The 24,063-nt window shown below is 36.0% G+C and overlaps 1 protein-coding gene across 4 annotated transcripts in view; it reads right to left on the bottom strand.

Annotated features, from left to right (window-relative positions):
* Positions 1-4,870: 4,870 nt before the first annotated feature.
* ADGRG6 (adhesion G protein-coupled receptor G6) overlaps positions 4,871-24,063 on the bottom strand; it is a 113,039-nt gene continuing 93,846 nt past the window's right edge. For 3 of the 4 annotated variants that reach the window (XM_032185829.1, XM_032185832.1, XM_032185830.1), the window contains 7 exons: positions 22,638-22,765; positions 21,051-21,319; positions 19,418-19,532; positions 18,081-18,364; positions 14,035-14,136; positions 11,587-11,739; positions 4,871-7,251 (listed from right to left, as the gene is read on the bottom strand). In XM_032185829.1, the coding sequence (XP_032041720.1) occupies positions 7,073-7,251; positions 11,587-11,739; positions 14,035-14,136; positions 18,081-18,364; positions 19,418-19,532; positions 21,051-21,319; positions 22,638-22,765 (1,230 nt within the window). In that variant the 3' untranslated portion in view covers positions 4,871-7,072. Of the gene's footprint in view, positions 7,252-9,643; positions 9,691-11,586; positions 11,740-14,034; positions 14,137-18,080; positions 18,365-19,417; positions 19,533-21,050; positions 21,320-22,637; positions 22,766-24,063 lie in introns of all 4 variants that reach the window. The other variant, XM_032185831.1, reaches the window with a different exon arrangement.

Here is a 24,063-nt window from a genome sequence, read left to right on the forward strand (position 1 = left end):
GTATCCAACAGTCATACTCACAGGGACAGGTTCTTTTGCCTGTGTTAATCTTTTTTGAGTTGATCTTTTCTGCAAAGAAGTATGTGTTCAGATATTCTCTCCCTTCTGCTCAGCCACCTCAGAAGCACCACAACAAAGACTCATTTCACCATGCCTTTATCTGAGGCTGGTTGGTGCAAAAACCCTGAGGTACATGGTATGGGGCTTTCACAGACTCACCTTTTATTTGAAAATGCAGTGAAGTTCCTCCAGAAGGTAGTCCTTAGAGTCACCTACTAGGAACTGGCAGCCTTGACCCCAGCCCCTCTTTAGTGTAATGTAGCTAAAATTAGTGTAAGTTCCTCTTCTTCATCAAGAGCTGCCACCTAACCAGAGCAGGGTGCGGGGTCTGGTTTGGATCACTATTTTGAGGTCTAGCCTGCCTAAATCCTATTTTAGTTCTGGCTCCATACATCCCATCAGCTTGCAAGAGGTGTTGGCCTGACTGCTTCAATTCTTGCCTCACATTTACCACCATCTCTAGGTTGCACCAACAGTGAAGAAGCAATACATGGGTCAAAGTCCAGCTAGGCTGCTGGAGCTGCATCACCCCTGAGCTGCCCTCCCTGGAGAGCGCAACCTGTGTCCATCCTATACTAAGTTGCTGCAAATTTGCACAAAAGTCCCTTGAGAGCTCCTTTAGTTGGTGACTCTGAATGTGTGCAACACAGATAAAACATGTTTTGGAGCAGTGATGGTGTCATAACATCCATCATACTAGTCTTATGGCCCTTTCTTTACAAGTCTTGGTTGTTCCTGGATCTCCAATGCCACCATTCCTTCTTCCAGCAATCAAGGCTGCCATCCCTATGGTGTTTCTCTGAAAATTAGGAGAGGCTATAACTGGGCATGTACTTGTCCTGCTGTACCTCCCTGAGACCAGCCCCCTTCTCTTATCTGGGTGGCAGAGAAGAGCTGGTGCATGTGTGGGGAGAGGGATGTGCCAGACCAGAGAGTCTCCTGGGACAAGCATGGATGGGGTGATTCAAACTGTTTCATATTTTTTTCCCTTGAAGTTCTTGCCAGAATTGCTGATGAGACATTTTAATTTCAACATGGTGTCATTTGCCAGTGAAGCAGCTTTCTGGTCAATCCTGCCCTAGGAGAGAGCAGTTCTGGGGGCTCTCATATATAGCTGCACTCACTTGAGCTGAGCTGCTCACATGTGACACAGGGAAAAAGTACGTGGAGCAGAGGGACCAGCTGGGTGCAGCTCTGTCCTGATGTTGTTGAGGGGAAAATGTGGGAGGGAGGTATGGGTAGGTATGCCACCATCAACAGAGCTCTGCTGTTTTTTTTTCCTCCCTAGACAATTATACATACAGTGAATTTCTGAGTCACAGGATGCCAGCCCAGCAGATCAAATCACTTGCCCAGTGCTGGAACAAGCTAACGTGCAAGTCTGAAATGGAGAGCTGACTGTTTGCTCAGCTGACAGCAGTGCAATATTTGCTAATTCCATTACATCTTCTCAGAGCAAAAAAGGAGAAAATGTAGCAACCAGCAAGAGAAAATACAGAGACATTCTGTATGATTCTTTCCAGTAAATATGCCCAAATGCAGGCAGACAGCTTTCTCCCCTCACTTCCTCGAGTTGCAGAGTGTTTGCTCTATCCGCTGATGTAACAGATTACTAAATAATAGACAAACCTGATATGAACTCTCCTACTTATCTCTGTGCTGGTGCTTACATATGGAAGAATCTTGTTGCATTTTTCACTTGATTTTAACAGCTTTATGTCTACTAATATGCTACTGCCCTCTGCTGGAAAATCACAAGCAATTGTGCCAGGCAAGTGGAAAGGAAAACGACTGGAATTTTGAAAATGTTACAACATTGCCTAAATGTTATATTACATTGCAGCTGAAATACAGAGGACAAAAAGACACAACAAGGACAACAAGAGCCCTCTGCCCACAGTGCAGAGCATGATTCACTGCTCTGCCATTGCCCTCTTCTTCCCCTGTTTCTGTGGGCTCCTAAAAGGGAAAAGACCTGGCAGTGGAAGGAAATATCTGAACAGAGTTATCAGCACTCGCTCTTTTTCCTACACTTCACATACGGAACACAGTTGGGATTTTTCAGAACGATTTTCTGTCTAAAACTATGTTTTTTGAGAACTCTTACTAGCATAGACTGGGTGCAAAGTGCCCAGACTTATAGAGCAGCCTGAGTCCTTGGCTGGCTGCTCTGTGCTGAAGATTTGAGCTGGCATTTATTTTGTAGGGTAGGTCATCCATCTCTCCTTATGAAAACCATATCATTAAAAGTGCCATTAGGTGGTGCTGGTTATACACCCCATATGGACAGCACCACAAAGCGAATCTCTTGATTACCAAATCTGAGATTAATGGCAGCAGTGCATTTGAGCAAGCAGATGTATCTGAGGAAGAGCTACCTTTCCAGAAAAAAGCCTCAGAGAGATTTATTTAATTATTTCTGATATGGTGCTTGAAGCTTGTCAGGATGATTTCTCATCATGGGTGGCATAAGTATCTTCCTGAACTTCAGAGATATTATTGTTGGGTCACCCTCCAAACATGGAAATACTGGAGCTGCTACCTTGAAGAACCATGATAGATCTTCAGCTTAAATCTGGGGAGTAAAAAAAATATTAGTTTTCATTGATAGGTGCACATATAGCCATTGTAGTATGTTCTGCCTACTCCAGTGGCCTGCCTCCATCACTGGTCAGGCTGCATATCCTAGAGAATGGACAAGAAATCACATGGAAAGTGTAAGAAGATGTAGAGCAGGCCTTGACAACATCTCTTCCCTTTCCCTTTCCCTTTCCCTTTCCCTTTCCCTTTCCCTTTCCCTTTCCCTTTCCCTTTCCCTTTCCCTTTCCCTTTCCCTTTCCCTTTCCCTTTCCCTTTCCCTTTCCCTTTCCCTTTCCCTTTCCCTTTCCCTTTCCCTTTCCCAGCACTGCAGGAAATAATTGTCCTGAGGATGGGAGTGTGAAGATGAAGCCAGGAACACTCCAAATTACATAGATCAAGTAGCCAAAGACCAACTAAAAGGAGGACAAAGGGGAAAGTTTCCTTAGCATAGCAGTATCTGTAGCACTGGGAATGAAATGGCTGTTCCACAGACTGGTTTGCCTGACCTTAACTTCTAAGCCTTTTGCCTGATTTGCTGAGCCATATTGGTTAGATATCTCTATATATACTAAACATATAAAAAATCTTTGAAACCACTCCAAGAATGACAGACTGATGCCCTGTAACTTGGTAGATATCCTTGTAGTTACATAGATGTGTCTGATTATAGATCAGCCTTTCAAAAAGAACAAAACGAAGTGGCATTTTATGTAACTCAATGGGTTACATTAGGAAGCTGTTAATGGTAGAGGATTAAAATAAAATTTTTCTTGATATTTAAAAAGTGATGAAATGAGGAGAAAAAGAAATCCACCCCCAAATGCTGCAAATCACTCCTTACAGGTTTGGCATCTGCCAAGATCCCACTTGAAAAAGCCTGGGCTCAGAGGGTCCTCCTACACCGTTCAAGGTACAAAGCCCAAGAGCAGTGTTCACCGTCCACACACACGAGAACATATTGCCCACAGGCATGACCAGCATCCTCATTGACATTATGTGTTTTGTTTTCATTGCTTTCTATAAATATTACTGCCCAATCTTCATATACTATGCATTTTCTTAGATGAGCCTTAAGAACAGGGGAGCAGATCTGACACATTTCAGCAGGTTTCCATGTTCTTCAAGGGTAAACATTCAAAAGTAGGCCATTAGTGTGTTACATTTAATGTTTATATATTGGTGTGAATATTTAATTGATTGGCTGACTACAATATTATAACAGTGATCAGTCAAAGTATGATTACAAGTTAAATCAGTTATTGATAATGAAGGACTAAATTCAGCTGGAAAGAAACATATAAATAGAAATAACTCCTGAGTTTTCAATTATTCATTTGTATTACTTCTAAAATATTAACCCAGCATATTGTCTGTTGCCTTGATTTTCCTTTCTTGCTATGACATAACTTTCACCATAAATAAATTAACTTGCATAACTTTCTGATCATTCACTGGCTCTCGCATCAATTTAATCACAAAAAGGAAAAGTATATTCTGCAAAATGAATTCCTCTGATAAAATGAAGTTAGTCTTGCACATTTATTTCCAACATTTTGGCTAGGCATGTACCTGCCTCACATACTTAATAAACAGAAGATTATTTTCCAGAATTCCACAGAGTAATTTTTGCCATTAAACACTAAAAAAGAAAAAGAAAAAACAACGATTCACTATTAAAAGACTTTAATTGTTTGGAACACTAACATCAAGAAAGTTTACTTGAAAATGTTTCTTTCCATTTTAGTCCCTCTTCAAAACACTTACACTATATTCCACTGACTAGTATTACAAATTAAGTTGACATGTTTCCTCATACAGAACTACAGTAAATTGTTTCACAAGGTGTTTGGAAAAAGAAAAAAAAAGAATTCCCTCTTCTTTTATGATGAAACAGAAGCTTACCTTTAAAGTAACAAGAACAATCATTATAGAGCTAAATATATTTGACATATTTAACCTCATAAATAAATAAGTATATACAAGAGAGGTTACAGCATGTCAACTACAAAGTAGAAGCTTTACATGGTAGAACTGAGAGTATTCAAGAGCATTTAACTGACACAGACAGTTTAAGATTACTACATGGTAGTAAAAAAAAAAGAGAAAAATCTTAATTCAGCAACAATATAGGTAGCTGTACATTAAACTGACAGGTTACAGCTCTGCTTCAGTCAGGATACTGTGTTTTTATTTATTTACTTATTTATTTATATTTTACTAATCTATTATGTTTTATTATTCCTCATTTTTTCAGGAATGTTTGGTTTTCCTTTTCTTCACTTCTGAACACCTTAATCAGGTAGAAATCTCACAGTAAGCTGCTATGACAACACTATTATCTACAGTAGTTAAGCAAGTGGAATGATATATAAATCCAATAAATGCTTGTACATAATCTCTCCCTACATTATTTCCCTCTGTAAAGATATCAGACAACATTCATCACTATTAATAATTACATTTTAAGTGAAAAAGTTTGACTTTCATTCATACCACCATGTAAGTACTTGCAGTTAGGAGAGTGAGGTTTCATTAAGGTACATGTAAAAACAACAGTGTTTCTGGACAGAATACAGTTAGGAAATACTCCTCCTGTGAGGTGTTTGCAGCCAGGGAATATACTCCATTTGTGCGGTCACAGCATTAAATGATCTCTGCACACAAAAGTGTGTGCAAAGAGCAGAGAGAGGCACAAATCCACATCCCTAATCATTGAGCATCCACCTGCTTGGCAACTGAAAATCTCACAGCATAACTTTCTGATCACCTTCTGAATAAAGCTAATTAAATATTTGGCTAAAAGTACTTGGTAAAAAAAAAAAAAAAGAAGTATTTTTCTTTCAAAAAAAAAAAATTCCTTTAGGAGACATTCTCCTCTGAACACATTATTTGATAACACCATTGATGTTTTGGCCCATGCTTTCATAGACATGTGTAGTAAAAGTTTTTAGAAGAGCTGGCAAGGATCTTCACATACTTTTGGCAGACATGGTCACAAGCTAACATATCACAGATTTATAGAGCTTAAAACAAGTAAGCATTGTATGCTCTTGTCTGTTGTATGTACACACAGAACTCAGTGTAGGGATGCACACAGTATAGCTATGTGAAATTCCTTCATGTTGCCTGAACACTGTTTAAACTATGTGCCTCCAACAACCTCAGTCAAGTCAACCAATGGGGGGCAGAAGAAGGAAACTGATACTGATAATGTTATGTGCCCAGAAAGATGTTATTTATTTATTATTGGTAAATGTAGTTCGGGTTATGCTAACGTTGGAGGTGTCTATACATACACCATATCTGAAATACAGAAACTGATGAATGAATATGTGGGCTTACAAAATATTAATCTTGTATTTGAGTTTTAGCACCACTCATCGTTCTTAGATTGTCTGTAGTAGACAGTATTTCCTCTGTAATATTGATTGTGTGCATTATTATAAAAGTATGTGTGGAGAGAGATCTAGGTATATATCTATATATAGTTGAATGTCTTTTGTTTGTTTAGCAAAAAATAACATTAAACATGACTGCACACACTGGTGCGGACATTCTAAAACAAGTGTTGCAATGGGAGATGCCTCTTTTCATACATACTGTTCAATAAACTTTGAAACGTAACTTTGTGTAAACTTTGGATTTACCTATGTACTTGTTCTGCACCAGTGCAAATGATACCCAACACTGTATGTTTCCATACATATCAACAGGCTTAAAATTTGCAAAAGTTACTAGCAACCTGCAGGTTCTTCTAAGTCTAGGTAATAAAAATTTTTCTATGTACTTTGTTACAAAATAGCCTAAATTTACAGCACATACAGTTTTGGTAAGCAAGATTTGCACGATTAGGTCTATTCAGTCAAAAATGGTTTTAAAAAACCATTTAACACTGGTGTTAGGGCTTTATTCATTTACAAAAACAAACCACCACCACCACCACCAACAACAAAAACCAGGCAGCACTGGACAGTCAAGAAGCAAGAATCTAACAGGTATTATAGGGAAAATCCATATTCTTCAAAAGAAATAGAACACCAGTAGACTGTTTGGTAAGGCCTTGTCTGTGCTGCATGACGTTTGCTATTTTCTCCAGGAGTCAAGACTTGCTTCTGTCCAGACTATATAATTTAGAGTTATACTTGTGGCTCTTCTTCTGTCTTAAAAAAATATTTACACAGGATTACAATTAGCTGTCCAGGTATCATGTTGGCTGGCATATATTTTAAAACAGCTCTGTGTATTGGTGGAAAATTGTCTTTTTCTACAACAATAAAAAGGTAGAAAAATTGTTCCACAAATGGACGCTGTTAATGGGATAACATTATAAACTGAGAAAAAATACTAGGCAGGTCACATTGTAAAACATCCAGTATTCTCAATTCCAGACAGATTTTTGGCTTCATTTGGTTCAAAAAATTCAGAAGTCCAGCTAAAACTTTGTGCTATGACTAAATGTGTCAGACATGATGATATTTTTATAGAAGTTGTCAGAGTGAGGATTGCAGTATCCCTTGACCTTGTCGATAACTTGATGGACTGGGATGATGGATGTCTGTTCTCCATCCTCTTGGGCAAATTTTGAAGACGGTTTGTCAATAAAAATATTCTCTAGGAAGAGGAAAAAGCAACAAGATGAAGTTAGGGCTTCTTAAACAAACCCATAGTTTAAGAAGTGTGTCACTCCCACATAGGTATGCCTTCAATTGCCACTACTGCTGAATGAAATTACTGCCCTGAAAGTCAGCAAGCAACTTTTTTTGTTTTGTTTTGTTTCGTTTTGGTTTGGTTTGTTTGGCATTGCTTTGTCTAAATTCTTTTCCAATACCTGGTTTTGTGGGCAGGCCTCTCAGTTCTCTCTCAAAATTACCCCAATGTTGCTTTGCCTAAAGTGCTGCTGACTTCTGTTCTTTAATATATTAATTTAGTATTGATGCTTTGAATCTGACAAAAAACTGTAAAGGAGGTGACCTCCATAACATCTGGTAAATAGCATCACATAATAAAGTAGTGGAAAATGACAGTGAATGGATTTAATCATTTCAGAAGTTATAAGCACAGGAATAGTCATGGAATGTAACATATGACCTGCATTTTAAATCAGATAACCAGAACCCAAGTTGGCCTAAACTTTGCACTTGCATAGCATAATTTTGTCTTTACCATAAGAGAGGAGAGTACAGACTGAACAACTCTGATTGTTGGATAAAAAGATGCAGAAAAAAAAAAAAAAAAGCATTCTTTTATAATTCATGTGCTGTATGCCAAGGCTGGATTTAAGAGAAAGGAGTAAGGCAATTCCCAGTACATCTGGAAAAGTCTGCTTCAGAGGCTAACAGAATTGCTGTTCAGAGAACAGTCAGTAGGTAGAGCTCATGTAGTGAGCAATGAGAAACAGAGAGCCTATATCTTATTTTGTCAAGAACATTGTCTTAATGAGCTTTCTTATCTCTTCCACTGTAGTGAGTACAGCTGGAGTTAACTCTTGACCCAGGCAAGGCTTGGATCATCGCAAGCTGATAGTAAGATGGAGGATCCTGTGCAGCAATGTGTCATTTTTGATGGCTGTTTACTACAGCTTAGTAAAATCACCCTCAAAAATTCCTTTGTAAAGGATTGTTTAAAAATAACATATGATTTAAAATATGATCTCATACAAAACTTGTTTCTTGTAGAAATAAATTATTAATAAATAATAATCAGAAAAGTAACCCACCCTTGCAGAAGTCATGATATAAAGCCATAAAAGAGACTTACAATAAAATGTGTTGCATGAAGGAGAAATGGATTGCAGAGAAAGAAATCAAAACATTTTCACTTGTGAAAAAAGAATCAGGCATGTTCAGGCATATCAGAATGATTTTTTCAAAGCACGCAAGAATGTCCATGAATTGCAGCAAATAAATAACTCCATGTCCCACAGCAAAATTCTGGGTTCTGTATGCCTTTCAAATGCATGTATTTACTAGCCAATAGTATTACATTTTGAAGTGTTTCTACATATTGAATATCTTATTAAAAAGATGAAAAGTTATTTCTTAGTCTTTAGGGAAAGGTTAGGGAAAATTCCTTGCAAATAAGCACTTTTTTTTTTTTTTTTTTTTTTTTTTTCCCACAAGACATCACTACATTGTTAAGCACTTGCTACATCCTCATGAAATTTGCTTGCATGGGAATTATGTAAATACTTTGAAACCTTTTTTTTTTTTTTTATTCTGAATGGGCTTCAAATCAAAGTACAGGGTTAAAGTCCTGTCTCACTGAAGTACACAGGAGTTGTATCACCAAATTTTGTGCAGAACTAATCAAAACTTCTAATCCATTGAAATATTATATATGGTATTTAAGTACTATCTACAACAAGTTTGCATAAGTTACACAGACAGCAGTGCAACAAGATGCTGAAGTGGTTTCTTTTGTTCACCACAAGTGTTCTAACAGGTGCTTTCCAAATTCAAATATCTGTTTGCAGCACAGCTTTCAGACACCTATAGTTTGTCATTTACATTCGTTTTGGGTGACTGGGTATGAAAAAACAATGGCTTCTAGTCATTCTAAATTCTATAATGGCCATAGACCAGAAATATTTTAGTTTATAATTCCTCCAATAGCTTGTTTAATTATTCTTTTTATTATCTTTTTTTTTTTTTTTTTTCTAGGACTATACTATATTGTTTTTGTTTTTTAACATATGATTTACATACAATTCTTCAGTGCTTAACCACCTTTCCCTGACTACAGTACACAGGCATTAATGTTAGGACATGGTCTGTTTTCTAAAATGGCATTTTCCAAACACTTCATGCCCCATGCAGAGTGCAGACACCCAGAGTTTGAAGCACGCTTACCCTTTGATTCAGCATCAATGACGCAAGATGCAATAGTGAGAAACAAGCAGCATTTCTGATTAGCAAAGTCCTTTGTGCCAATTAGGACATCATGCAAATGGTATCCCTCCACCCTGTTTGAACCATGCATTTGACAAAAGCAATTCTCACTTTACCTGTAATGCTCCACCACTGATGAGGAAAGGGCCTTAGAAGACATTATCTAACAAACACATGAATGCCTGTGTCAATTCCAGGGAGCACATTGTAACCATATTAAAAAGAGCTGCCAAGACATGTAGCTATTATAATCTTTACCTGTAAATTAGCTAAGACATCAAACTCAGAGGTTTAGCTGTATTAAAAATGAGAACAGTGTACTTTTTTTTTTCTGTTACTGCAAAACTGTGAGAAGATATGTCAGTATTTAAAAGCCTACCTATAGTAAAAATTCTTTTGGAGTATCACAATAAAATGATTATTTTAAGAGTTCAGAGTAGAATGTAATAAAATTAAACAAATATTGAGAAAGTGAGAAAACTGGTATTCCCTTAATGTCCACTAAACGATCATATTACAAGCCATGATTACATTACCAACTATAATCCCCTTTAGGAAATAATTTTTGCATGAGATTAAGCTCACCACTTTTGAAGAAAGTAAATGAACATGTTCCTAACTGTAAGCTTCTTTTAACTTAATTCTTCTTAACTGGAACTGCTTCCTTGTTTTGCTTCAAAACTGCTTTGCAAAAACTCCAGCATGAAGTTGCTTCAGTCATCAGACTGATTAAAACATCTGAGTCCAATAAAAACATTTAAGCATATTTTTATCTTTAGCCATAATGCCAAAGGCCAGATTGACCTGCCATGAATACCAATGAGAAAGAACTCTGTTGGTAGAACTGTGAATGCTCTGCAGTGGCAAGAGCATGATGCTCACCTCCACTGTAATACCAGACAGATCTACAGGAATGGCCAAGGTAAGGAATGTGACCTGCTGCTACTAAATTAATAGTAGGGGATTCTAGAGAAAAAATGTTTTTTGCCTAACTGGAACAGGAAATGACCATCAATAAAAGTAGGAAGGTATTTCCTGGAAAGTATCCTACACAACAAGAAACAGGACTGCAACATGCGAAATGAGACTTTGGGGCCTTCCAGTAAATTCATAAAATTCATATTCCAAAGAGAGCTTCCAACAAGTATTTTAAAACAAGCAAAACCATCTCTTTGGGTTAAATATGTATATAGATTTTATTCCTGCTATAATTTAGAAGAAGATTCTGTGATAATGTTATGAGACTTTATACGATATGAAAACATGAGTTAACAAAAACTCGCTAACAAAAAAATCTGAACAATACTTCATAAGCTATTTAAGTGGCTTTCTGAAATATTAACCGATACATAAGCAAACAGTTTTGCAAAATGTTCCATCTCCTCTCTTTTCGAATTTGTTTAAACTGTTCTTAAAATAAGCACATTTTTACAGCATGAGTGGAATACTGATGATGTCTTTTATTACATACACCACTAACATCTAAATAGATACACAGTAAATGCAGAATACTATTTGTAGAAGGAAAAAAACAATACATACTCTGGGACCACAGTATCAATTTCCAAGCAATTCCTGTTTGTCTCTCTAGCCATAAATGTGTTAGAGTGAAATGGAAGCAGTTTTGCTGAGTCAATCAACTGTGAGGACTTAGATTTGGAAGACCAATTCCTGTGATTCCTATTTCCAACTCTGCTGCTAGCTTGCACGTTACCTTGGGCAACAAATATCATGGCTCTGTGCTTTGGTCACTATATGTTTACAAAGGGAAAATAAAACTTACCTTCCTTTATTTGAAAAGGTGAAAGTGCTATTGAAAAAACTTTCATCACACCTAGTTGTTTTGTATGGGAACATACCCACATCAGAACTATACATTGGATATTAGGTTAAGATTATTAAACGGTAACATGTATATTAAAAACCCTGTACCTATATTTTTTTTAAATTTTTAATTTTATTTTTTTCCCCACTTTAACCTTTGGGTAGAAGTGTATAGTGTACCTTAACACAAAAGTACATATTCACAGATGTACTGGGTTACAGTACAAGAACTCACCTGTATGGCTGCTTCGTTTGCAATAAGTGTTTGTTGTAGATTTTGATTTGGATGTTAAGTAGGTTGAATTGGAGCCAATGGAACTAGAGGATAGGGATTTCCCAAGATTATCAGAACTCTTCTTTATAATATTGGTTGCTGTCTTGCTCCAATCTAAAAAAGATTGAAAAAAAAAAAATCACATTAAAAATTACTATTGGCAATTGTACTAAGGAACTAATTTATTCAGTTATGAACATTTCAAGTATCAGATGTGTTGCTTGATGCTGCTTACCACAAATGGCCTATCCTTTTTCTGTCAACCTCTTTGGTTCTTAAGAAACAAACTAAATACAACTTGATTAACTTGGCTGTTTACTCCAGTTACTATCTATGATCAGTAGTTAAAATTGGCAGCCCTGCTTTTAACACTCCAACAATAATTTGTTGGATGGCAGAACTGTAAGACTCATATTTCCAGGAAGCATAAGAGAAGTGAAGATATGTAGCACCATAAGGATGCCAAAGGTTCATCACCTGAACAAAGAAATCCAAAGGGATTTCCAATAGGAAAAGTTAGGAACAGAAGCATTTACAAAATCTGTTCATTTGAGGATTTGATCTACTGATGTAGATAACACATACAGGCAGATTTTCACTTGTTGTTTAGCGTTTTGTTGCACTATTAATAACAATGAATGATAAAGGTTATTCAGTAGTTCATATTTGAATAATTTTGTCAGAATCATTAATACAATAGGCTTTTATATTGGAATAACTTCTAAAACTAAATTAAATAATTAAGACCAATAAACTTACTGAGGAAAACTGACATTGAAAATCTCATCACATGTTTACCAATACCAGTATCGTGCAGAACAAATCTATTTAACTATTGTATCATATACTTGTGGGTAGGCACAGTTAGTTTCACACAGTGGTCTTACTGCTGTTACCATTCAAATTCACTGTATTACAGTGAAAAACACAAAATGGATGAGACATCCCAACCAAAGATATGCTGCTTTAGCCTTGTCTTAAATCAAGACAAAGATTTTACCCTAAATCATTGATATAGGTTACTGTTGTTCTGATCTAGATATGACAGTGTTGCAAGGCTTTGGTTTGTTTCTTGCTTTGCTTGATCATAACATGCCCTAAAGTTCACTTCAATCAGATAAATATGCAATATTACATTTGGCTTATACTTCACTGTTCTGCCTGCAGACTGTGTCAGGTTCACAGAGTATAAAACCAGCCAGTGGTGAGTGGTTGGTTAACACTTGCTGTAATGACATCACATTATCACTGACATATTTGAATCCTTTAAGTTTTTGTTTCTATCATTCCCACAGGCTGACCAACAGCACCATAAAATATGGAAATAATTTGATTCATCTGTGTTTTCCAGTTCAGGAGTTAGAGCATGAGCCACATGGAAACTGAACATATGAAATAATTTGGATGCCCATTCAGGATGAATATGTTTTTCCTAATTTGTTTTAACTCTGAAATCATGAGTCAGATTTCCTTACTGTAAAGTGAAAGCATAAATATTTCATAGCTTACAATGAGAATAAATCTCCTAAACAAAACAGAACAAGACAAAGCAAAGTTCTTGATTGCAAAGCAGTTGCTTACAACCTTGAAGCAATCCTTGGATGCCAAGACAGAAAGCACAAAAAAGCATTTGGAGCACAGCTATAATCCAGGATAGGCTGTTTTACCTCAGTAAGCAACGAGCTTATGCCACTTTACATCATCTGTGGAGATGAACCCCAGCCATTGTGCAGGAATCATACAAACAAGAATTACATGATCCAGAACCAATATATATATAGCAAAGCACAATCAAGTTGCTTAAGCACAGGAGTCTAATGCCATCTGAGATGTCCAAAGTTAGAGGAGTTTATATACAGTGACCCACTTTGAGGTGTCCAAACCAATTGTAGAAGTACTCTACAGCCATACAGATAAAGATGAACATCACTTCTGGAACCTAATCAGGCTTCTGCTAAAGGAAGACTAAGGCAAAAGACCTCCTAATCAATCCTACATTAACCTAATAGTGAAGAATTTAGTCAACATAATTTAGTCAGCAGAAGAAAAAGCATAAGATTGGCTTTTGAATGACAGATTTTTTTTTTTTTTTTAATTAATTACTTTATTTATTTATTTTTAAGGCTCCAAGTGGCCTTCCAAAACCATGTGTGTCACCAAACCACTACAAAATTTACCAGCTGCCTTCAGGAGAAAACTGAGAGAAGATCTGAGTCTTTTTATGAAGTGATATCTGAAAATTCCCTTGGCAATTGCTATTGCTAAAGTGAAGTGATAGCCTATGATTAATCAATTTTTCCACATCTCTGGCTTATATTTTATTACATTAAAAATAGTGTAGCAGGCTGATCACCTGGACTTTCCAGCCTATTGCGGCAAATAAGGAGGGGAGCTGTGACTTGTTTTTACCTGAATTGTCTGCCAGTCGAAATCTGCCACAACAGAGATGTCTCCTCCATTGTTTCTGCACATTTTCTTTCATGGCACAATGGAATACAAATATAAATAAACCTATGACAAAAGCAAATAAAACATATATTTTAAATACAAAAGTCTAGTAACAAAAGACTATGAAGTACAAGCAACGAAAAATCATGTCTGAGTTTTCCTATTGTCATCTATCCATATGCCTCATTTAAAAGATAAGAAAATTAATTATAGTTTTCCCATCCTGTATCTGCTGTACATATGTCTGGGATATCAGAAGAGAGAGAAGAGAGCCCTTTTATTGACATTGCTGCTTCACCTCCAGCTCAGTGTGGTTATTCTACTTTTTTAGCTTAGATGGAAATCATTAAAAGGTTTTGATTTCGAACCAAATGGAAATTTTGCACCCAATAGGACATTGCAGCCAGACTGCAGGGTAAGCACAGACAATATTTTGTTAGCCGGAAGATATTTTATCTCCTGTCCTATACCCACAGATTTATAGGCTGTGTTCTTTCAAAACCTGAAGATTTTAAATTGACACTAAAGGGTGCCAAACAAACAAACAAACAAAAAACACTTGGATTTATGATCATCACATGCACGAACTTGAAATGATCACGGTATACTTGAAAATGGTAAAAATATGCCCATAAGTACTAATTAGGTGTCCAAATACTTCTTTTCTTCAAAGAAAATTGCCTGGTTTGTGCATGTAATTACAATAAAGCATTTAAGAATGTTTTTGTAGATTTCACTTTCTTTATGCAATTGTATAATCTCTATTTTCAGTACAGAAGATGGGCATCTAATATCTGATAACAAAGGCTTTGGTGGGGTGTACGGTACAATTTCATCATCCTACAGAGATACTTTGGAGCTAAATATAGCAGTTGGACATTTCATGTTTTCTTGGCACTTCCCAGGCAGGCACCAGCTGTGGAATCTTCCATTCTTCCCGGGCCTGGCCTATTCTTGTTCTACTCTTATTCCCTGGGAGACAGCCAACCCAGGGCTGAACACCTGATGGCAAATGTTACCACCAAATCCCTCATGATTATATCTTAAATGTGAATAAATATTACATAATGTGGGCAAATGTGGTTAAGTGACGTCCTCTAAGACTGTACAAGATGATCATGAATAGCTCCATACGCCAATGCCTACTGTGTTTCAACTGGTAGAATGCAATGGCAGGGTATAGCTTGGAAAAATTGATTTAGAGCATAAAATTATCCTCTCTTCTCCAAAGCACTGAGGTACAATTTTACATTATGCAAGTCAAGTCCCATGAATGGGACTTGTATTTGCTTATGGCCCTCAATCCAGGCTGAGACTACTGAGGTCAGAGAAACAAAACAGTTAACTTCATTAACTTTAGAAGGTTGTGTAAAGGTTATGTAATGAAACACTTTTTTTTTTTTTTTTTTTTTTTTTTTTTTTTTTTTTTTTTTTTTTTTCCCAACAGCTGATGGGAACAAAAAAAGAGAAAGAGAAGCACTATTTAAGGAAGGCAAACATACCTTAATGCATACCATATGCAAGCTCTGTTCAATCCTGGTTACTGTGTTTGCACTTAGTAAAATAGTTCAGTTTGTGCTTCACTTTTAACACAGAGTAATTCCAGTGCAATCACTAGTGGCTTTTACTTACTGAGAGGTATGCAATTGTTTGTGCTCTAAGTACCTCCTAGGACTTCTGTGCTTCTACAAACTTACTAAATTGATACTTAATTAAATTGAGGTGAATGTTTGGAACATTTTGAATGGTTAAAAAAGAAAATGTCTATGTCTAATGTATTACAAAATGAATGCATAGCGTTAAATACTTTGCCCTGTTTGGGCTTGGTTTCTGTGTTTGTTTTTTTTTTTTTTTTTTCCTCTGTATTTCATTATTCATTAAGTTCACAATGTGCTTTAGTAACACAACTTTGGTTTTGTTTACCATAGCCAAATCAGACCCTAGGCTTGGCTCTAGCTTGGCTCTGACTTGAAAGTATTTGGCTTGCCCAGGCGTATATATGAAATGAACAGCCAAAAAAGAAATGTTCCCAGATTTTTTACTCTGAGTGTCAAAGAGAAAAAATCATTTCCTTTGTAGATGTAATAGCAAAGTATAGTAATACCAGTAGTTGCTGCAATTTACTTTTTTCATTGCCAATGTGTAGAAAAATAGCTTTACAGAGGCTGCTGGTGTAGCTTAAAACAACAGTGCAGCTTTCACAAACTCAAGAGAGAAAACAGACAAGTTTATGGACAGGTCAGTAACTAAACTCATGGTAATACCAGTGCTAATACCTGCTGATAGAAAATACTACCTGAAGCAAACTCTTCTTTTTCCCTTGCACTATTTCATCTTGTTACTGCCAGGTCCGTGCTACACCAGATATAGGTGATTTAAAATGCCCTTTTCCTAGTTCCTTTAGCTTTGCCCAGCTCTTTCTGACACAGCAATATGCATTTTTCCAGGATTGTTATCTTCCTGTGCTTGATATGACCTGCCTGAACATATACTATCATGTCATCTTTGCTACCACAACCCATGAGAAGATCATCATTCATCTTCTTCCTGCATTTACTCCTCAGAGTTTTTGGTTTCATCTTCTGACTTAACTGCCTTCCAAATACTCATTTTCCATTGAACAGTTCTATCACCCCACAGAGAATTAAACAGTGGTGGTCAACCTTGTGTGCACTCTGCACATACAAGCTTAATTGATTGTGCTGGGAATTCTGCTTAAAGAAAACTTGGTGAATTTGATCCTTGGCATGCTTTTCAGAATGTGAATATTTTCATGTTCTTCCCATAATTTAATCTCTCTAGGCCCTTCTAAATTTCTAACACGGACACATTACAGCAAATACTTCATTTTGCTCCTAAGGGAGTAGCAGAGTCTGCTCATTGGAAAAAAAGCCGCTAGTAAGAACACCACATACAAACATTATTTTGCCATTTTGACTAACATTTCAGGTTGAAACTGAACCAAACCAAAAACCACAACATTATTCTCTTTCCACGAAAGCTCAATAAATCTTTTAGCTCAGTAAATATGTCTCAAATGTAACAGATAAAATCCACACAGTTTTATATTAAGTAATTTTTCCATTAAGGGCAGATATTTTGCTGACCCTAGGAATTTATTTATTATTTTATCTAAATATTTGTGTGGCAAAACACACACCCCCCCAATGACATCCTTGTGTTTAGTTCTGGTATGTTGTTTTTTGTTTGTTTCTGGGCATTATTATTATTTTAATCTCAGTATGTATGTGGTATAATACATACTCCTCCAATGACCTTCTCATTTTTTTCTTATTTTTACTTGTTCTTTATTGGTGATACACACGGGGTGGAGATCCTTATGTCATTTGGTACATATGCAAATCAGCTCCAAGCCAAAATTCTTTTAAACGACATCTATATAATTCTGTAATTTATAACAATTAGATTACAATTTATAGCATTTTTCAGAAGGACAAACTATGTAGAAAAAGTAAAATATTCAAACTTTCAGAAAAGAAAACAAAAAGAAGCTACCTACAATAGTTACTCTATTTTAATTAAAGAATCAAAGAATATCACTTATCTCTGAGCTCTCTTTCCACCTGGAAACAGGACTGGATTTTGTTTTATGAACATTCAATTTCTTAATAAAATAGTTATGAGCTTTACAAATTCCCTACAGGAATAAATTAAAGAAAAAGGCTTCCTATATTTGTTATAATCAGTAAAAGGAAATGTTGAAGGTCATACAGCATCTATCAGCAGGGATCACTGCAGACTGTTAGCTAGGAACAGCACTATTTATAATACAGTGCATTTTATTAAAAAGACCTTGAAATGTTAATTGATTTAACAAAGACCTTCAACCCATGTAAATTTATTCCACAGAATGCAAAACTGATGATGTTTTAGTATCAGGGAAAGATCCAGAGAACTTGGATCACAGTTCTCTAGTCAGACCTAAGATCTCCCAGAAGAGTAACAACTCAGATATTTTTTGTTCACAGAAAAGAAATTCAGCTTACCTTGCAATGAGTTGAAAATGGAGAAGAGGTACTGGAAGGGCAAAGTTAAGGGACCCCAAGCAAAAAAAGCAAAGCCCCATGTCATGCCCAAGAGGAAAGTCAGGCTGACCACGCTACGGAGGTTCCTCAGGATCTCTTCCTTTAGAGTCCTATTAGTTCTTTTCCCATTCCTCCCACATATTTGCACCATCACCACCACAAACATGGCAACATTTAAGAGAAACATGATTCCAAAGTATCCAGCACAAGTCACATAAAAGACAACTTCATTCTTGATCCAGCAGCTGATAAAAAAAAAAAAAAAAGGAAACTATGACCATTTAGGTAATGCAAAATATGCTCCAATTATTTATGTGACTGCAAGGAAAAGTAGCCTGTGGTAAAATTTCAAGTGAAGCCTTTGTCCATTTTCTGTTTTTAAATAGGATGACGTTCAGTGGCTTCTTAATACACTACAGTACATACTAGCATCTTGTCAGAAATCTGAGTGTTGCACTTCGTTTTAGGTAAAACTAATTAAAAAGAAAATCTGATCACAGATTCAAGCAATGGGAATTGCCATGCAACTCAGTGCAAGTAGCTTCACCACCTTTATCAGTGTGAAGCACAGGATGCTTTAATAACAGAATACTCAAGCTTGGATCTTCAGTGCCAAAAGTTTCTGCCACTTCAGCAAAAGGAGAACTCATGGCTCTAAAGAAGAAGCAGTATGGGTAGTCCTTTGAGATGGCCATTTGATAGTCAGTCTTTTTAGAGATCTAGCTTATACCTCTGTCATCAAATGGCTACAATGATTAACATTATACCTTAATAAAAACCCAGAATGATATTTTATTTATCATGACAAAGCTTTGCCAGTCAAGGAACAGAAAATGTGGTAACAGTCATATAAAAATGTTGGTATTTGGAGTTTATTTTGGGACATTGAGAAAAAAATGTAGGAAGCTAATGATCTACATTGACAAAGGGCTACTTTATTTACAAAGGAGACTATTTTTATTTTACTTCTTTCTTGCTCATGACTAGAATATGCAGCTTTCATTTTAAATAAACCAAAACAGGTATTTTTATTTTTGTGAAACAAAATTTATAATTACTCTTTTGTCAGAAGTGTGTTTGCACCTCACACTAGATAATGTAGATTTCTCTCCGATTTTTCTTATGTTCTTCTTTTCCTTCAGATTCAAATAATTTAGAAGACAATTTTGTCCACTTTCCTTGTTTTATCCACCTATGACTTTCCAAAGTAATCTGACCAATGCTTTTTTGTTGCTGTTGGTGGTGGTTGTTTTTTTTAGATTGTAAATGCTAAATTTTAAGAGATTAAAAGTACTCACAAGTTGTTTCCTAGTTGCCCGCTAGCATCTTTGCCATACAATTGTTTGCCATAAATCTGACTTGCATTAGTATTTGTGCTTGATAAAATAATTGCTATCACTAGAGCTGGCAAACCTGTAACATGAGATAATTGTAGTTAGCTTTCAAATCCCTTAAACTTTCAAAATCACCATGCAAAGCAGAATTATGGACGTTTCCATCACTATTGCTTTAGTATAGAGTACACTGAGGTAGTTCTAGGTCATAAAACTGCACAGAGAAATAGAGGAAAATAATCATTTTTTTCAAACTGTACCCATGATTAAAGCTTTCAAAGTACTTAATAACCATTAATGAATTAGCCTCATAATGTTCTTTAAGTTAGGAAATGTTATTTTAGTATGTGATAAGTATGTGATAATTCTCTCAAAGCACTTGAACAATAATAAAGTTCTCATAATAAAGTGAGAAAAAGACTAACAAACTACTAAAAATGAGATATAGTGAAGGGATGGAATTGGGGTTTGTTTTTGGAGGGATTTTTTTCCAGAGATGCTGATGTCATTTAATTAGACTGGGAAACCAAGAAAAATGATCTTCATTTCTCCTCTGCTTCTTTCAGCTGTAAATGTCTTCTCTTTTTCTAAAACAATATATATCCTTTACTTAAATGTGTCCAAAAAATGAAGTAAACTGTAAATTTTTTATTAATATAGTAAAGGGAATATTTGGTGAAACTAACAGACAACTATGTGGATGAGGACTATGTGCAGAGAGGTTCAGCTCACAACAAATGCACATTTCCTGACATGCCTTATTTTACATGCCTTATCCCTGCAATGACAAAACAGTTTCAAAGGGGAAGAGGTTAATTTGCTTTTCCTACCACTCAGTCCTTGTCTGCTTCTGAGGTTGCCAAAAAGGATGCTAGTTGCCAATGGAAAGACATCAATTATCAGCTGGACTGAGGTCAGTGCTCTAGGCATGAGGTTAATGGTTTTGTATTGTATTGTATTATTTCAAACACAATATGTGCATTCAGGAAGAAGGCACAGATTCCTGATATTAAAAAAAAAAAAAAGGAAGAATAAAAGCCGTGCTGCTTGAACCTCACAGTTGTTTTTCAGCATGACATTTTCCAATTCAGTCCTATATTGTACACTATACAGGGCAGGCAAGATCTCTCTGTGGTTTAAACACTGCTGAAGCATAGGAAATTTCTGTTTCCACCATAGGGTTTGTATTTTTCAGCAAGGAATTTCAGCATCAGATTAGAGCTTTTTGAAAGTCAATGCAAAGATCCCCATGGGCTTTGTAGTAACAGCAAGGGTTTCTCAATTCATTGTGTGCCATGGTTCTCCATCTCTTACATGTCTGCAACATGTTGGCCTCTGGAAAAAACAGCGTATCCAGTCTGCTGCTCCTTCTCAAGCAGAGATTGGTAGTTCTGGTGTGTTTGCATGGAGTTATCCACAGGAACTCTGGTCTTAGTGACACAGAGCACTGCCTCTATGCCAGCACCTTGGTGGGGAGGGAGAGGCAGGGGAAGAAACTATGCTGATTTTGATTCTGCTTTGCATCTGTGATAATGGTCTTTTATATACTGTCATTTCAAATAACACACTATGTAAAAACTGTGTGTACTGAACTCACCCCAGCCAATGATGCAAAACTTCAGTATATAACGCCGTATATAGGTGTTAAACACTTTAACTAGAGCAATGTACATATGAACCGCTTCTAGTCCCATCCATGTAAAGGTGGCAAGAAGAAAAAAGTGCAAAAGTACAGCAACAGCTATGCAGAGGCCATCTATGTCAAACGATGCAATCCAACCATCAAGCAAGAAGATCAAGTTGAGAAAGAGCAGAGCTGTGCTCAAATTCATCAGAATTTTGGAGGGATAATCTCTTCGCAGCTTCCTAGTGAGAGAAATACAGATGTTTATGATTAATTGGTTTCAACTACCCAAGTTGCTTACAGCAGTTAGGTTTATCAGTTTACAAAATAAATAAAAGTATAGTTATCTCCTCTTAGCCATAAGTTATTGTGGTAATAAGGCATAGAGACTTGTCCTTCTCTGTGATATTGCTGAAGCCTTCTGCTGTATGTTCTAGGGGAAAGCCATCGCTTGTTTGGCTTCTTAATGAACTACTTTACTGCCACAATATTTTAGCAATTGATTTATTATTTATTATTATTAAACTTTCAAATTAAATATAATACAATGCAGTTTGTACCTGAAACAAGAACTTAAGAGACTTAAAAAAGATCTTTCAAAATTTAACTGTCCAGAAGATCATGTTTGATCAATTTACATATTAATCTTTGGTTAGTTTTCGGAAGATATTGTTCAGTCCGTCTGTCCGTCTGTCCGTCCTTCATTCCTTCCTTCCTTCCTTCCTCCCTCTCTCTCTCTCTCTCTCTCTCTCTCAGGAAGACTGAAGATCAACTCAATTTTATTTTTTAATTGATACACATTGAAATCTATGAACTGAGGGGCAACTTCTGCCATCTTGGACCAAAATATTATACCATAGGTAATGCAACAGGAATGCAATAATTAGAGATACCTAGAACTATTTTTGAAGATCTCAGAAGCCTCCCTTTTCTCCCCCCCCTGTGAAAATATCCTTCTTTAGTAGCTACTCTGTTTTGTCCTGCTCCAGACAGAATTGTTCCTCTGTGTTGATGTGATTCTTTTCTCTGTTCACAGAACTGTATCATTTCAAAACTTTTTAATTCCTTTGAGTCCCTTGCTGAAATTGTTGTAAAACTTCACAAATTAGCTTCATTTTATTTCTCTTCTCCATTTCCTTCTGAAGGGCTTCAGAATGTAATTTTTCAAATCAGAAATTTTTCTTTTTTATTCAGACCTACTATGCTCACACAAGCAGGTTTGGTTTGGTTTTGTTCTTACAAAAAGCCCGGCTGTGGATTTTATAACACATATCTGATACGGTAGGATGTCATACACACCAAAGAGAAAATTTTGGGATATATTAGCCTTGTTGCCTGGTCTCAGCAGCACAACATATTAAAAACAGGAGGAGAGAGTCTAAATTTATATGTCCCTTGAAAAAAAAAGTTTCTACTTATACCATTGTGCCCAGGATTATGTAGTGTATTTTTTTTTAAAACATACATTTCCCTTCCAAGACAAATAAAACACACCAACCATTTTGTTCATCACAGAGAGGTACTTCCTTTGTGACTTTTTCTGACAGAACCAATACTTACTCAAATGCAATATATGTCAGAAGAGTTGCAGCTGAAAATATAGCAGATATCCCACAGCCTATGTAAGTGATGAAAGTGAGGATCTTGTTATTCCGTGGGTCTGTTTCTGTAGTGGTTCGCTGAAGGTCCTATGTGAGACAGGAGGAAGATGTAACAGTTACAGCAAACTTCTTTTTTTCATGAGCACAACATTTTTGGTTGGTTATTAGACAAATAAAACTCAAAAACACTGGCAATAACACTATAACCCTGACATTAGGGTTCACGTTTATCAAGTATATTTAGTTTATAGTTGTTACACCTCTTACTTCCTTCCCATAGCTCTTGAAAACATTGTGCTGTGAGTATTATAACTGCTGGGTTAAGCAGATAGACAGAGCCTGATGCTGATCCTTATAATTCAGTACTAGGAATTCAAATGAACTCCTGTGGAAAAAAAATTCCCTCTTCAAACTTTTTAGTTCAGTTGCTTATAGACACCTATTTTAAAGAAGATATTTATGTTGAATGTGTATTAAAAATGTAATTTAAAAATATTCATAATGAAATATACAGAATTCTGGGGAGTTTCTGACATCACTTCTTGCAATTAAAATTTCATTAGTTAATGCAGCTAATCATCTATGGGTGAAAGCAAGGACAAGATATTGCTCTTCAGTTTTATAGTCTGTTTTGACATGCAAACTACAGTTATAAATGTTGGTCAGAAAAGTAGTGACAAAGACAACATTTCAAAACAACAACAACAACAAAAAATAACAACAACAACAACAAAACTGGAAATGAAGCAGGAACATCTGGAGGATTTTTTTTCCAGTTTTCTGTCCAAATGTAATTGCCACATAGTATTGTCTGAGAATAAATGCCAGTGTTATTTCCTTCTTTAAGGAAAAGAAATAATGAGGATGTTTGGATCTATATCACCGTGGAGTAAATGTGAGCAAATACTAGCATATAATGGTGTCTATTCTACAGTCAGTGTAACTATTATCCCAAGCAAAATCATCTAGCAAAAAGATACCAACAAAAGACTACAAAACATGCCATTCTTCATAGAAAAATAAAGGAGCTGTATGCAGTTTTTTACACCCTGTCCCAATCTTATATATATAAAGAGAGTGTTATCTGAAAGCAATTTAATATCTAAATGAAAGTCAGAAAAGATTATTGAAATAGAAAAGCAATTAAAAAAGTCAAAAATGTGTACAAAATCTATTGGAACATAGCCCAAATTCAAAGAACTTCTGCCTTATTTCCTAAAGCCACAAAAGCATTTAGGGAGGAGAAGGGACTCATTGAGTATATCCTAAAGAAAGCCTTTTTTTTTTTTTTTTTTTTTTTTTTCCCCATGCAAGGATGAAAAGTGAAACAAAACTGCAATTTAGCTTGCAAAAGGACAAAAAGCTTATGACTATTTCACATTGAC

This window comes from Aythya fuligula, chromosome 3 (genome assembly GCF_009819795.1).
Source record: "Aythya fuligula isolate bAytFul2 chromosome 3, bAytFul2.pri, whole genome shotgun sequence".
NCBI classification, from domain to species: domain Eukaryota; kingdom Metazoa; phylum Chordata; class Aves; order Anseriformes; family Anatidae; genus Aythya; species Aythya fuligula.